The sequence below is a fragment of the Haliotis rufescens genome, unplaced genomic scaffold (genome assembly GCF_023055435.1).
Source record: "Haliotis rufescens isolate VD_foot unplaced genomic scaffold, xgHalRufe1.0.p SCAF_10, whole genome shotgun sequence".
NCBI classification, from domain to species: Eukaryota; Metazoa; Mollusca; class Gastropoda; order Lepetellida; family Haliotidae; genus Haliotis; species Haliotis rufescens.
In genome coordinates, this window is record NW_025963780.1 from 28,387,455 (window position 1) to 28,402,728 (window position 15,274).

The 15,274-nt window shown below is 40.5% G+C and overlaps 1 protein-coding gene across 2 annotated transcripts in view; it reads right to left on the reverse strand.

Moving 5' to 3' along the window:
• Window positions 1-2,716: 2,716 nt before the first annotated feature.
• The window catches only part of LOC124135048 (peroxisomal carnitine O-octanoyltransferase-like), a 41,956-nt gene continuing 29,398 nt past the window's right edge, over window positions 2,717-15,274 (reverse strand). The window contains exons 9-16 of one of the 2 annotated variants that reach the window (XM_046500213.2): window positions 12,220-12,321; window positions 11,730-11,813; window positions 8,220-8,327; window positions 7,320-7,450; window positions 5,961-6,084; window positions 5,602-5,774; window positions 4,473-4,592; window positions 2,717-3,124 (exon numbers count right to left, since the gene is read on the reverse strand). In XM_046500213.2, the coding sequence (XP_046356169.2) occupies window positions 2,992-3,124; window positions 4,473-4,592; window positions 5,602-5,774; window positions 5,961-6,084; window positions 7,320-7,450; window positions 8,220-8,327; window positions 11,730-11,813; window positions 12,220-12,321 (975 nt within the window). In that variant the 3' untranslated portion in view covers window positions 2,717-2,991. The remainder of the gene's footprint in view (window positions 3,125-4,472; window positions 4,593-5,601; window positions 5,775-5,960; window positions 6,085-7,319; window positions 7,451-8,219; window positions 8,328-11,729; window positions 11,814-12,219; window positions 12,322-15,274) is intronic. The other variant, XM_046500214.2, reaches the window with a different exon arrangement.

Sequence of the window (15,274 nt, forward strand, 5' to 3'; positions counted from 1 at the left end):
AGACCTTTTCACAAAATCAACATCCACGACTGGTACACCTTCGTATGAAAGTGACTTACCACTGTCTGTCTTTGTAGACACGAATATGTCTTTTTCATCTTTCAACCCCTCAACGATTGCCTATGTTTCTGTGTCGGGATGAAATCACGAATCTTTTCGTTATCTCATCGACTAGGTAGGCGCCATATTTGTGAAGCTATACGAGATACGAACAGCAATCAGATTGGATATCGTGTTTTCATTACAAGGGGCACAACTTGTGGTCTACGTGAGCCAAGAAAAGTGGCCTTGATGTGGAAAGAGTAGAAACTAGGCTTTGATATAGGCTAGTGGACACACTTGCCTTGGGAAGATGGAAAGAGGTATGTGTTGCAATATGGTGACATAAATAACTCTCAAGTCTGAACTTGACTGATTGCTCGGATATGTTGTCATACGAATAGTATTAGATATTGCAATGGAACTTAAGCATGTGCAAGTTGATTACACATAAATACACAGGTCAATAAGTCGTCAAGCTACGCCAGAGTATGAAGTACGTTTCAGGTACCCTATCAAATGTTAACTAGTACGTTCCACAAATTGCTATCACAACTATGTTTACTGCGTATGATGTCTAACTGCGACATGATTAGTTTTTCTCAGAATGGTCTGGAATTGCTTCGAAACAGTAGGCAATTGCTTCCTTCGTCTATCTTACCCACACAGCTGGGCCCCGTTCCTCAAAGCAATCTTAGCGCTAAGGTGATCGTAAGTCCCATACTTTAACATAGGCTTACGATCATCGTAGCGCTAAGATCGCTTTGAGGAACGAGGCCCTGAACTGATGATGTAAATATCAACCTGCTTAAGGTAATGTATGATGGGCTGATATAGGTAAAACTTAACTAAAACGCAGATTTAAAATCCAATTAAACACCGGAACACTCCACAGCACTGCTAGATAAATAAGAGTCAAACAAACTGAATAAAATACGAGTTTCTAGCACTATCATCATCACTACCATGCTATATGTACAGGTGTACATTTTCTAAAATAAGATCAAACTACCTATCAAAGTTCTAAGCCAACTAAAATTAGACTATCTGAAGATTTTTGACTGGACTATGGTTTTAAAATTGCATAATAATTCAATGATATTTGAAAACAAACAAAATAACGGAAAATGTATAAAAACATTTGTGAATCTAATCCTGCAATTATACGTGAGTAACAAATGCTTGATATGCATTCGATGATGTACTTACATCAACATGTAAAACCTGAGATCATCTTTCAAACCATGCAAAATAGTTCTAATAGGAATGGTAAGTTTAAACAGGTGTGACATTATGTTGGTAATCAACAGGTGAGTACCGTATTCCTTCTACTAGATGCCCTAGCGTCTATCAATTTCACGCAAAACGTTGACCCGGCATCTATTAAAGGTCCATCTATTAGAGGCCTGGCATCTATTCTGTTTAATGATGGCACAGTGGCAACTTACTACCTCACAGAATCCCACATTCTACAGTCATCCAAAGGGTACATTTGCAGGAAACGGTCATTATTAAGTGAAGGGAGTAATTATTATATGATTTAAGTTGAAGGTAAATAATAATTCTTGATGAACAGATTCGTGACTTAACAACAGCTGAGAAGCATATGTGACCATCCATGAGATAAGGGACCTTATGGGTGAAAAATCACATTTTGACTTTTCATTATATTTTAAAATTACAGGATCTTAGGAACACAAAAAATTTAATCCACGAGCTTTGTTTCATATTTGTTACAGAGATACATGTCAGCAACGGTGGACTTATTTTCCAACTTATAGCTGTTTATGTAATAATTGCAGATTTTAGACATACCGTATTCGACGTAATAAGCGCCCAGAGCGCTCTCAAAATAAGAAATAGGGGGCTCTTATTAGAATATTATTTTTGTGAAAAAAACAGAGTTGAAAGATAAATTTCGTTGTTTATGCTGTCAGCCTGAAATGTTTATGTACGTCAGATATATTTTTCAAAATTAAATGCCAATAATTAAGGGTGCATATAGCACACAAGTGCGTATTATACGCGAATAAATAAGTCTTGTGTACATTGATCAACCGGAAGGGGTGCTAATTGGGATTGTTCACTAGCCAATATCTTAGCAAATGTCGCCGTGGGCGCTTATTAGAGCTGGGCGCTTATTACGTCGAATACGGTATGTCTGATGAACTGAAAGTAGACATGTATGCTGATGGGTTTTGAAATAATGTTCTTATTACATTATGAACTAACGAGAGAAAAATAAGATATTTCTGAAAGGTCCACACATAGACGATGTTCACTGAAGAAAGTTGACAAACGTCATATGACGTCACAGCGCAATGGTATCCTAGCACCAATAAGGTCCCTTTTGTCCTGATGGGTCACATGTTATTTTTATGACAACTTCACATCTTAATAAAACAACTACTCCAATGTACCACTCCGACCAACCAAACCAAACAATGTTCGGGCTAGTTCCACTCTCTACCCAGAGTTCCATGCGGCCGGCAGCCAGCCAGCATAGTACCTCTGTCACAGGCCAGCGCCATGTGATAATTCGTTACATCTTTTACAGTCCATTCAAGATATTGCATATGCTTTTCATCCGTTTCATGTTTGACAAGTCTACACATTTTCATAAACAAATGTCAAAGAATGGTTACGGTTCATTAAGAAAGTGTGCTCATATGTGAAAATCTACTTGTTTTTGCGTAGTTATCCTTTGTTTACATTGGTTGTACGGCTCCACGTGCTGTCATCGAAGCCCAAAGGAGAGCTAGCGATACGGTCACTTTGATGCATAAATATAAATTTGTGTGATAGTGACCAAGGCTATGATCTGCTCTTATTCTGCAAGTGGCATTTCTATGAGCTTGCACTCATTCTATAAAGTGCTACGGCTATCGTAAGGCATCATGGGACTTGGAATAATCTTAGCTAGGATGTGAAGTAGGCCAGGAGTTGCCCGCCCTACAATCTGGCAGAGGTGGCGCGGTGGTCCAGTAATGTTTGCATGTCCCTGAGGGTCTGGTGAAACTCCACTGTAAACTCCTTGGCACTTGTTTCCTCGTCCTCCACCCAGGACGAAATAAATGTGCCGATCCTGCAACATGGAAAGAGTGAGTGAGTGGGTTGGGTGCTTGAGAACGATACGAATACCGGTACTTATGAGTCATGTGACCCATAACCTGGAATATGATTGGCTGGGTATCAGAAATACAGGGGCCAGGGGACCCATGGAAAAATGGAGGCTGATTTTGAATAATTCTGGGGTCCAAGACCTGGGCTGACTACCCGATTCATATGGTTGCCCCTTACAAACATAGATTGGATGGGACCACAGACCCTCTTTATTTTTTCATTGACAGATTTTGGCGATAGAAATTAAGGTCGTAAAGTAGGTAGGAATATAAACAAATCTCATTAAAATCAGATTTTAGTTCTCACTATCGCTAAACAAAAATCTGAGGACATCCTATTACGGGTCATGTCAGAACGACCTTTCATCCCACCAATCAAAGCATCGTTTACCAGATCATGAAAGTGACAGTCGGAATGTGTTTTCTAAACATGCAACCTCTAAAATATTAACACGGCTATTCCGAACGAGTTACGGCCCGTACGACTGATTCCGTCAAAATTATCATCTGTCTCTCGCTTCCGTAGGTTAAACATTTGTACGGAGGCACAGTATGTGGTAAGCACTGCCATACAATCATAACCATATATTAGACATTCCGGATTGTTCTTTTGTTCAGTTTTCAAAATTTTAATCGAGAACTGTGTCAACATATTTTTCAAGCATAGTCTGAAATGGATGTCGCCAGGTTGAAACGAGTGCCGTAAAGCTCAAGAAAGCTGCTTTCTCATTGGCTGAAATTGACTTCTTGTTATTTGTTTCAGTGGTCGGTCAAAGTTCACGAAAGTTCGTTCTGACGTGACCCGTAATGGGATGTCCTCAGATCTTTGTTTAGCGGCAGAAAACAGCAATATGTGTCAAGGCTGCATTGGCAACAGTAAATGAATATTTTGTCAAATATTTAACTTACACTAAACTACAGTTATAAAGAACTCAAGGGACCACCAATTTTAGTTTGTTATAACCGTAGTTTGTTATATGCATATATACAGCAAATATACAGCAAATTGACGGGGTGAAAACACATTTCATTATATCAGTCAGTTTGTTATAAGCATGTTCGTTATTAACGTAGTTGACTGTATTTCATATATTTCTGGTCAGCGGAATAAAAAATATACTGCTTCTAATTTTTTACATTTCAATTGTTTGGAGTTGTGATTCGTAAACCAACTTTAAAAAAAGCTCTTGCATTACAACCATGTCATACTGAAAACCTATTCTGATCCATAATCTTCAAAAAGACTTTTTCAGGAGAATCCTGAAAAAAACTACATGGTATTTACTTTGCATAGGCCTGTGATATACTCACTCATCTGAATCCATTCTGTAGAAGCAGCCATATCCATTCCTACACATGGGGGACACTCCGCCGTACACAGACGTGTAGCCGATACTGCTTGTCGACAACACATAATTACCTCCCCCGCCACTGAAAATTTGAAATATTACATTTCTGTTATTCTTTTTGGTTATAAAGATCTCATGGAATAGGTTTTGCAGGCATAGTAATTTATCATTAAATGTAACGAAACAGAAGATGTTATACATATATTTTGGGAATGCAACAAAGTAAGCTCCATCTGACGAGACATGGAAATTTGGATATCGCACAAAATGCACAGCCTGGTAACAATAACCAAAGAAAATGTTCTTTTTTGTTATTTATCAAAAAATAACAATCCTATAAACCTTATCATTATTTTGTTAAAACAAATTATATTTTCAACTTAAGAAATAACAAGTATCATCCAACATTCCAATTCATATTGGAGATCAATGAGTTAACAAAGTATTCTTCCGTCAATAATTGTAATAGAGATTACTTTCATAATCTATGGTCAAGCTGTCATGCTTTATTTCTTTGAATATATTGTTATGCAAAACCATGTAAATGCTCTAGAAAAATAAACAAAATATTGAAAAAAATGTTAAACCAAAGACAGAGTGTGTTTGTATTTTGTGCTGTTTGAAACAGTATTTTGGTTATCAGAAGTCTTTGATCAGAACAAATGAGAGACACCATCACTGACTATAGCTGAAGTGCTTCTTGCAAATCACATCACACACCATTGTCAGTTTCATAGGCCTTGTAGTTTCAGAGATATCAAACTTGCAAAAGTTAACAACAGATGGACAATGTACCAAGACATAAAATCATGACACCAGCACATGGTAAAGCACACTTTCCAGGAGAGTGAGTTTGTATTGCATTTGTTTGTTTGCTTGTTGTTTAACACAACACTCAGCAATATTCCAGTTATATGACGGTGGTCTGTAAATAATCGAATCTGGACCAGACAATCCAGTGATTGATATCATAAGCATCGATCTACTCAACTGGGATACAATGACATGCATCAACGAGGTCAGGGAGCCCGATCCCGTTAGTCGCCTCTTACGACAATCATAGTCGCCTGTAAGGGCTACATATTGAATACCTCTTGAAGAAAGTAGCATCTGTGAAGATGTCGGGCATGGGCAGTCCCTCCTCCTTGGCGGTCAAGTAGAGGCCAAACAGATGGCGGTCACAGCCGTTCATGTCCTGGGACTCCGTCATCAGCTGCTGGTGTCGGGACACGGCTCGGAGAAACAGCTGCAGGCGCTTCTGGGACTGTAACCATGGCAACAGTACAGTAGAGAGTGATTGTTAATTTTCGCTGCAGTCAGCAATATTCGAGCTGTATCATGTCAGTCCATGAATATAAAAGTGAAGGTAAAGGGAATCCACTAGACCATGGCGCGGTCTTTAACTGCCATGTTTTACTACATGATGTCGCTGTTTCCTGTTGATACTCACACTGACACGAGCATCCAGCATGGATTTACACCAATCTACCGCCTCCACTGTGCAAGACCTCATCGTCTCAGTGCGAGCGTGGTAGAAACGCCGGGTTGTCGCCGTCTCATATGTCGGGGCAGGTCTGTTCAATAAATGTTTCATAAGGTTTTGAACAAAGCAATGAAAAGCATAAAGATTGGTTGGTGGGTTGGTTTGTTGTTTAACGCCACACTCAGCAATATTCCAGCTATATGACGGCGGTCTGTAAATAATCAAGTCTGGACCAGACAACCCAGTGATTAATATCATGAACATCGATCCACGCAATTGGGATCAATGACATGCATCAACCAAATCAGTGAGCCTGACCACCCGATCCCGTTAGTCGCCTTTTACGACAGGCATAGTCACCTCTTACGGCAAGCATGGGTTGCTGAAGACCTATTCTACCCCGGAATCTTCACGGGTCAAAAGCATAAAGAACATGTCACATGTATAACCTACAGTTGTTCTTGCACTATTATGACAGCAGTGAGGCTTGCACAGTTACAGATATCAGTGACAATAGGTCTTCACCAACCCATGCATGTCATAAGAGGCAACTACTGGTAATGGGATCAGGTGGTCAGGTTCGCTGACATGTTTGATGCATATCATCACTTCCCAATTTAGTGGATAGATGCTCTCTATATTGATCAATGTTGTCTGGTCCAGACATGATTATTTACAGACTGCCGTCATATTGTTGGACAATTGCTGAGTGCAGCTATAAACAACAAACAAACAAAATCTTCCCCTGCAGTTTGAACTTTAGTTATAATTCTGTTGTTGTCTCAAATAAACAAGGTCGTATATTACCAATAGCCACCATTACGCAGGCATGACTAAACTATGTGTAGCCAGGGTATCACAAGTTGATGCATGACAATTGCGAAGATTGTTGCTCATGTTGTCAATTCCTGAATAGTCTGGTCATAAACACTCAATTAGTTACATACTATCATCATTTTGCTGGAGTGAGTGAGTGAGTTGGGTTTAACACCGCTTTTAACATTATTCCAGTTATATCACGGCATTTCAGCTTAATGTGGGAGGAAAGCCCGACGTGATGCAGGTCTCAGACATTTTACCACTTCAGTATGGTGCTGACAAACCTAGAAAAATAATCGGGGCGAACCGGGATTCGAACCCACAATCATAGGTTTCTGGTGTACCCAAGTGACGCAGCGAATCACGGCGCCTTAGACGACTGGGCCACCCATGCCCCCCATTTAGCTGGGTCACGGCATTAAACAATAAACAAATAAAGAGTACAGATATATTTCAGCGATTCCACTCAAGTGAAGGATGTGAGACTGTATGCCACGGGGTACCTACTTTCTGTACTTCCTGAAGTATGTGAGTTGCAGCGCCATCTGTACGTGAGCATCGGGGTGAACTTTGACCGACTTCAAGTATTGTTTGCCGTAGTCTGTAAACAGCCCTGTCTTCACCTCCACAGTGGCACACTAGCGAGAACAGGGTGAGTGAATGAGTGAGTGGGTTTGGGTTGGTGGGAGAGGTGAAACGATACAGCAAGTCACGATATGATACGTATTAAAGGTTGCGATACGTATCGTATACATATTTGAGTCAAATTGCGTAGATGTAAGGTGAAATGGGGTTTAACGTCGCGTCCAAGATTATTGCACTTATATAGCGACGTGCATGCACATGTATGTGTGTGTGTGGCTGCTTGTACTAGTCCGGACTGATGCCGATTTATAGTGCTAGCTCACTGAGATATCATGCCGCAGTTTAACATGAATACCCCACTCAGACACAGTATACTGACTCCAAGCCGACCAGTCCTTGTTTTAGCCCCTTAATGCCAAGCGCCAGACAGGGTAACAACAAGTACCATCTTTTAACGTCTTTTGGTATGACGCGGCCAGGGGATCTAACCCCGGACCTTCCGCTCTCCGGGCGGACGGCATCATAATGGGATCTGTTTACAAATATCACTGGAAAAGCAAATGAGAATGGGTATGGTGCTGAACAAGGATCACAATCAGGTCAAATGTTGTGATTCAAATCCTAGTCAGTGGATCCAGGCAAATCTAAGGGACACAACTCTTCACAATGGATTCTGGTGCTTCAGATCATTGGACTACATGCATCCATCTTGTACATTGTCTTGAGATGTATGAGAAGATTTCAATGCCACACAATCCGTCAATGACACACGTAACCATGGTAACTCATGTGTCCAGATCTTCCTACGTATTATATACATACCAGTTCTTTAAATGCATCTCTCGTGAACTTGATCCTCTGTTGGAGGACATCATCAAGGTCAAACGTGAGTTCTTCAGGGGGAGGTAACTGTCTTACAGCTGTGCTGCCCTGTCATAAATAATTCACATGACCATATTATCAACACCACCACTACACATGGTACATGTATAATTGAGTGAGTGAGTGAGTTGGGTTTAACGCCACTTTTAACAGTATTCCAGTTATATCGCGGCTTAATGTAGGAGGAAAGCCTGAAGTGATGCAGGTCTCAGACGTTTCCCACTTCGGTGAAACCTACGAGCACTGGTATGGTGCTGACAAACCTAGAAACATAATCGGGGCGAACCGGGATTCGAAACCACAATCATAGGTTTCTGGCGTGCCCAAGGAACGCAATTCTGCACAGCGAATTGCGGCGCCTTAGACGACTGGGCCACCCGTGCCCCCGGTACATGTATAAACTTTGATGGGAACCTGTAGCAAGACGTTGCAATATATACTCACCACCAAAAGAAACTTGAACACCATTCATGTTGGTTAATATAGGAAGAATTACTCATATTCAAGAGATATTAGATTGGTTTGATGCACAAATGAATATACAGTAAACTACGGTTAAAACGAGCTCAAAGGGACTACTAATTTTAGTTCGTTATAACCATAATTCGTTATAAGCAGATGTACAGCATAACTACAGCATATAGTCGGGACGAAAAAGTTAGTTCGTTATATCCGTTAGTTCGTTATAAGCGTGTTCGTTATAACCGTAGTTTACTGTACAGGTATGTTGTGTGAACCGATGCTCATGAACACATCACATGTGATGTCATAGATCCATGACCTCGAGATGCACATGCAGGATTAGCGTGTAAAGTTTGGAAATCACGTGGATCATATCGTGATAAGTATAAAGACACTCTGTGGTAACACTCGACTTATTGTTACTTTTGTCTTTAAGTGGTACACATTGGAAACATCTCTTCTTAACGTACATACTTCTCCATATGTTTTATGGTTCGCGTTTCTTTTGATGGTGAGAATACATTCCGGGTTTTACTGCATGCAAACTGTACCCTCATAAGTTGTGAATAATCTCAAATAATATGTGAGTGAGTGAGTGATTTGCGCCACTTTTAGCAATATTCTAACAATATCATGGCAGGTGACACCAGAAAAAGACTTCACACATTGTACCCATGTGGTAGTGAGGTGAAATGGGGTTTAACGTCGCGTCCAAGATTATTCCACTTATATAGCAACGTGCATGTACGTGTGTGTGTGTGTGTGTCTGCTTGTACTAGTCCGGACTGATGCAGATTTAAAGTGCTAGCTCACTGAGGTACCATGCCACAGTTTAACATGAATACCCCACTCAGACACAGTATACTGACTCTGAGCCGACCAGTCCTTGTTTTAGTCCCTTAATGCCGAGCGCCAGACAGGGTAACAACAAGTACCATCTTTTAATGTCTTTTGGTATGACGTGGCCGGGGATGGAACCCCGAACCTTCCTCTCTCCGGGCGGACGCTCTACCACTAGACCATGGAGGCGGTCGACCCATGTGGGAATGGGTCTTTGGTATAAGGAGCGAATCCTCTAACCTCAAGGCTACCCCGACCCTGAAATAATACAACCTGTGTCAGTAGCTGTGGTAGAAGCTAACACTTTTATTCCCCTAGTCCTTACAACGATAACACAGAAAAACCCTTAATAATGGTAAATTTCTACTGGTCCTTTTGATACCTTAACTTTTGGGCAGTTTGGCAAGGACTACAGGACTAGTGCCAATTTCTAACACCGCAGTAGCAGGGTGAACAGGATTTTATAAGCTGGAGGGGCCGGTACACCATGAGACTAAAAGTTGAGGGGTGTACCTACACAGACATGCATAAGGCATAGGACTCTTTCATGTACGATGTATTAAGAGATTTGTATGGAAACAGTACTACCGTATTCGATATAATAAGCGCCCAGGGCGCACTCAAAATTAGTAATAGGGGGCTCTTATTAGAATATTACTTTTGTGAAAAAGTTAAAAGATAAATTTCGTGGTTTATGCTGACAGCCTGCAATGTTTATATACGACAGATATATTTTTCCAGAATGTAATTGCCCATAATTAAGGGTGCATATTACACACAAGTACGTATTATACGCGAATAAATAAGTCTTGTGTACATTGATCAATTGGAAGGGTGCTAAATGAGATTGTTCACTAGCCAATATATAAGCCAATATCGCTGTGGTAGCTTATTAGAGCGCGGCGCTTATTACGTCGAATACGGTATGTTGTTTAGCCTAAAGAGGATATGTCTTATCAAATTGAGTCGGTTAATTTCACCACTTTCATAATGTGGTTCAGGTACAACAAACATGTGGTTCGATCATCCTCGTCCTGAGAATGCTTCAATGAATCTCTGATATCATAGCTGAAATGTTTATTTCTAAGCCTGGGGCGGTCGGGTAGCCTAGTGGTTAAAGCGTTCGCTCGTCACGTCCAAGACCCGGGTTCGATTCCCGACATGGGTACAATGTGTGAAGCCCATTTCTGGTGTCCCCCCCCTTTGATATTGCTGGAATATTGCTAAAAGCGGCGTAAAACCATACTCACTCACTCACTCACTATTTCTAAGCCTAAAAAAAATAATAGTCTTGTTTCATCATAATATCTGCCGTACGTTTCGTTTTTATTTCCATTTTTAAAAACAAATTAAAAGGTCTGAATACTTAAAAACAATGCGATCCAATATAGCATGCAGTTACTTCACTTCACATGCGCACTGCTTCACTGTGCATCTCGTGTTATGGTCACAGCAGCTATAGGAGCTTGTATGTTTGTTAATGTAGGGAGGCCCTATCCCAGGTTGATGGTACACAACTGTTTATTTGGTTACATACTGAACAAGCAACAACAAAAAAGCACCGCCCGCCCGCCCACCCGCCCTATATTTTCAAAAGTCATTGCCCGAGAACGAATTCTTTTATTTTTTTAAGCTTAAGTCTCAGTTTCAGAGAATAACGGGTTCGTACTTTAGACATGGATATCACATGAACTGCCAAAATAGTCAAGTGGCAATTGACGAAGCAGTGACCCTGCCTGACTGACATAATTCAAGCAAACCAGCAGACAGGGCAGAGTCCACGCCACATACCACACATCACACCAGGTAGATAGCGGAACTAGGTCAAGGTGCATCAGGTGCCTGTCAACTATCTGGATCTGACACAATTTGGTGATACTCTGCTGGGCTGGATCAGTTTCATGTCTTGTCTCATATATTTTCCATTTCAGCATGCCAAGGGGCAAAATAATAAAATAAAATACCAAATAAAACTATAAAAAAAGTTTAATTTTTTTTTTTAAGTTGATTTTATGAACAAAATCATGAAAATACGTGAAAAATATTCCAACAAATCAGAGAGCCGGAAAACTTAATTGCCTCATTTAGTCAAAACCTTAAATATTCGCCACTTACATGACGACTGTCCCATCTGAGCGTGTTACTGACCTGCCACTTGCCATCGACCTCCTGCATCTTGACATGGACATAGTACGTGCTCACCACCAGCACCATGGCGTCAAACGGAGCATGCTGGAACACAGTATGACATGGTTTTTGGTTTGTTTTTTGTTTAACGCTGCACTCAGCATTATTCCAGCTATATGACGGCGGTCGGTAAATAATCAAGTCTGGACCAGACAATCCAGTGATTGACATCATGAACATCGATCCACGCAATTGGGATACGATGACATGCATCAACCAATTCAGCAAGCCTGACCACCCGATCCCGTTAGTCGCCTCTTACGACAAGCATAGTCGCCTTTTACGGCCAGCATGGGTGCTGAAGACCTATATCTTTACAGGTCCAATGTACACACCAGTCAACTATAGAACAGCCAGACCAACTGAGACTGTTTATGTTGATTTATATTTTACCCGACCCCATTAGTCGCCTCTAGCGACAAGATTTACAGAGAATATATACTATACTTACGTCACAGTTGGAGCAGAACAGTCCGTTCTTGTGAGCAGAAATGTTGAGGGATTTATCAAAGAACTTGTTGTCTGCATTACCACCTAGTCCCCGCCACGCAAGCTGAAAACAGAACGTATGTTACTATAATGATTTGTCAATCATGGTAATGGGAGTGAATAGTATTTTAGTAACGTCTGCAATTTGAAATCAGAGTGAGTAAATTTGTTGGGTTCAATGCCCCTTTGAACCAGTGTTCGAAATAAGCCCCTGCCTATAGGCCCGTGGCAGGTAGATCTCGTGTCCGGCCCTTAGTTTCAAATTTGTATTGGTCCTTCTGGCTTTCAGTAAATTTATGTGTCGATTTATTTGTCGCAAAGAGCTGCAGTTTCAGGTCTTGAAGTTGCGACCTAAATTTGTCAACTATCCAAAATTCAGAGGTCACCAAATGATTACTTTGAAAAATATCTTGTGGCAACTAAATTCAAAAGCTTCACATATGTAGACACAAAAATAAATAACAGCTGATTGTGGAAAACATGTCTGCTAATAATTGTACTTGCGGAATAATCCCTCATCAAGTCGACAATGAACAGAAATACAGAAATATGAATGTTATTTCGGCTGACAATGCTCATTGGATAAGCAAGGATATACATTGTACCTATGTAATCTAGCAACCTAATTTGCATAACGGTTTATGTCACAAATAACAAAAATCAAGAACAGTTTCCAGTAATATACAATTCCAAGACTAGTCTTATGACTTGTACATATTATGAAAAATAATTTCAAATGCTTTTAGCTACCTACAATATTTGCTTGATTTTACCACTAGCTACCTAAGTAAAAAATACTTGTAGCCATATGGCTACTTGGTAAAAATTTAAACTTTTTAAAATGAGTGCTTGAAGAGTTCAGTCTGGGCCATCAGGTTTCTAAAGTCTGCGGGTCCTCATGGCAAGTTTTTTATTTCAAAGCGTGCTCCAAACAGTTTTTCAGATACACGAAGACCCAAATCACTGAAACACAATGGTTTCAGTTCAAGTCTCTAATGTCCATATTTCTTTCTGACTTTTATAGGTTTGAATAAAAATACATTTTTTGTCAACTTCAGTGTATACATTACCAGTTTGTTTTATACTAAATACGTTTTGCCAGGGCTCCAGCATCTTCCCGAGGAAAAGGAGTTAACTGACTATAAAAGTCCAGTTTCCACCCTTGCCGAACTAGGCTGGTATTATGGAGTTACTTTTGTCTGGACTAACGAGTCTATGCATAGTCCAATCAAAATCACGCACCGAAATCAATATCCGGTTCGTAAACTGTCTTGCAAATTTCGATCGATTGCAGGGTTTGCAAAGCATGTGCATCGCCAATTCGTTGTCAGCAGATATTTTCCAAATCCTTTCATGTTTTTAATCAAGGTGCTCACGTGATTTGATGCATTTCGCGATGTAAGACCCGTTTTATCACAATATAGATCTTGATTGTCGATCAGATCGTCCTGACTGAGCACCACCATTTTGTGTGAAGCAAACGCAAGTCATACGAGAGGTGGGATCTGACTGGTCCATAGGAGAGGCTTAGAAGGGACATAACTGGTAATAGCCACTGGTGGCGCTCCGATCGAGCCCAGTAATTCCAGCCAAGTTCGGCAAGGGTGGAAACTGGACTTTTAAAGTCAGTTAAGTCCCTTGCCTCGGGAAGATGGGGCTCCAGTAAACAAGAATGAAATACTCATATCCCCCGCCAATATGACATGTCTGGTTGTGTGCAAGCCATTAGCCCCTTTAAACTATGTTCACTGGACCTTTTTGTAAATGGACTAATCTTGCCATGTGCAGTTTAATATAGAATATGTAACTATATTTGTGATGAGTTTCTGCATGAAATCAGTAAGTGAATGTCGCAACCGTGTCCACCACACTTTTGGATGAACATACACACAAGCAATGCAGAACTTGCCAACAAGAAAGGAAATGTATTCAATACGGTGAGATGACGATATATCACACAGGTGGACACTGTTCTTGAAACACATACACAGCAATACTGTGTACCGTATATGACCGCAGATAAGCCGACCCCATAGATAAGCCGAGGTATTAACTTGAAATTGAAACATTGAAATACGAATGAAAATTATATGACCCGTAATTATGGTAATAGTTCTCAGACAACCCTGCGTAGATCCTTTTGTAGAATCTGTAAACAGTTTCTGAGTCTAAAATGAATGCTACATGTATTTGAGCCGAAGTCCAGTTCTTGCCAAGGAAACATTCTGAAAAAATCCCATACTGTCAAAAGGCCCCTGTTCACCACTAGACCTAACAGATGCAGAACTTGCCAACAAGAAAGGAAATGTATTCAATACGGTGAGATGACGATATATCACACAGGTGGACACTGTTCTTGAAACACATACAAAGCAATACTGTGTACCGTATATGACCGCAGATAAGCCGACCCCGTAGATAAGCCGAGGTATTAACTTGAAATTGAAACATTGAAATACGAAAGAAAATTATATGACCCGTAGATAAGCCGAACCTGGAAGTGATAGGCAAAAAAAAAACACTGCGAAGTCGGACTGCAAGACAAATACTATCATGAAAGTGTATCCCGTGGATAAGCCAAACCTTTTCTACAGAATCTTTTTTCTGATCCTCAAAATTCGGCTGATCTGCGGACATATACGGTAGCCTTTATATCCTTGGAGGTCTCTTTCACTGTAATCATTGATGTGAGTTTCTGGGAAACACAAATCAGGAACCACACCAATAAACTTATAATTCTTCACATCTTCAAAATGAGCATTGAGTGATCATACATTCAAGTGAGCCACCTGGAGTCCATCACCATGACTGTTCTCTACAGGGTGTGTCCAGGGGAACAGTATTTCATTCCACATTCTAGTCATCTCATTCTAGTCATCTCATTCCTTGATTTGACCCTACTGAGCATTGTATACACTTGACCCACCTGGGCTTTAAACTTCATGTCAAGTGATATACATCTCAATTAGGTAATTATGGTAATAGTTCTCAGACAACCCTGCGTAGATCCTTTTGTA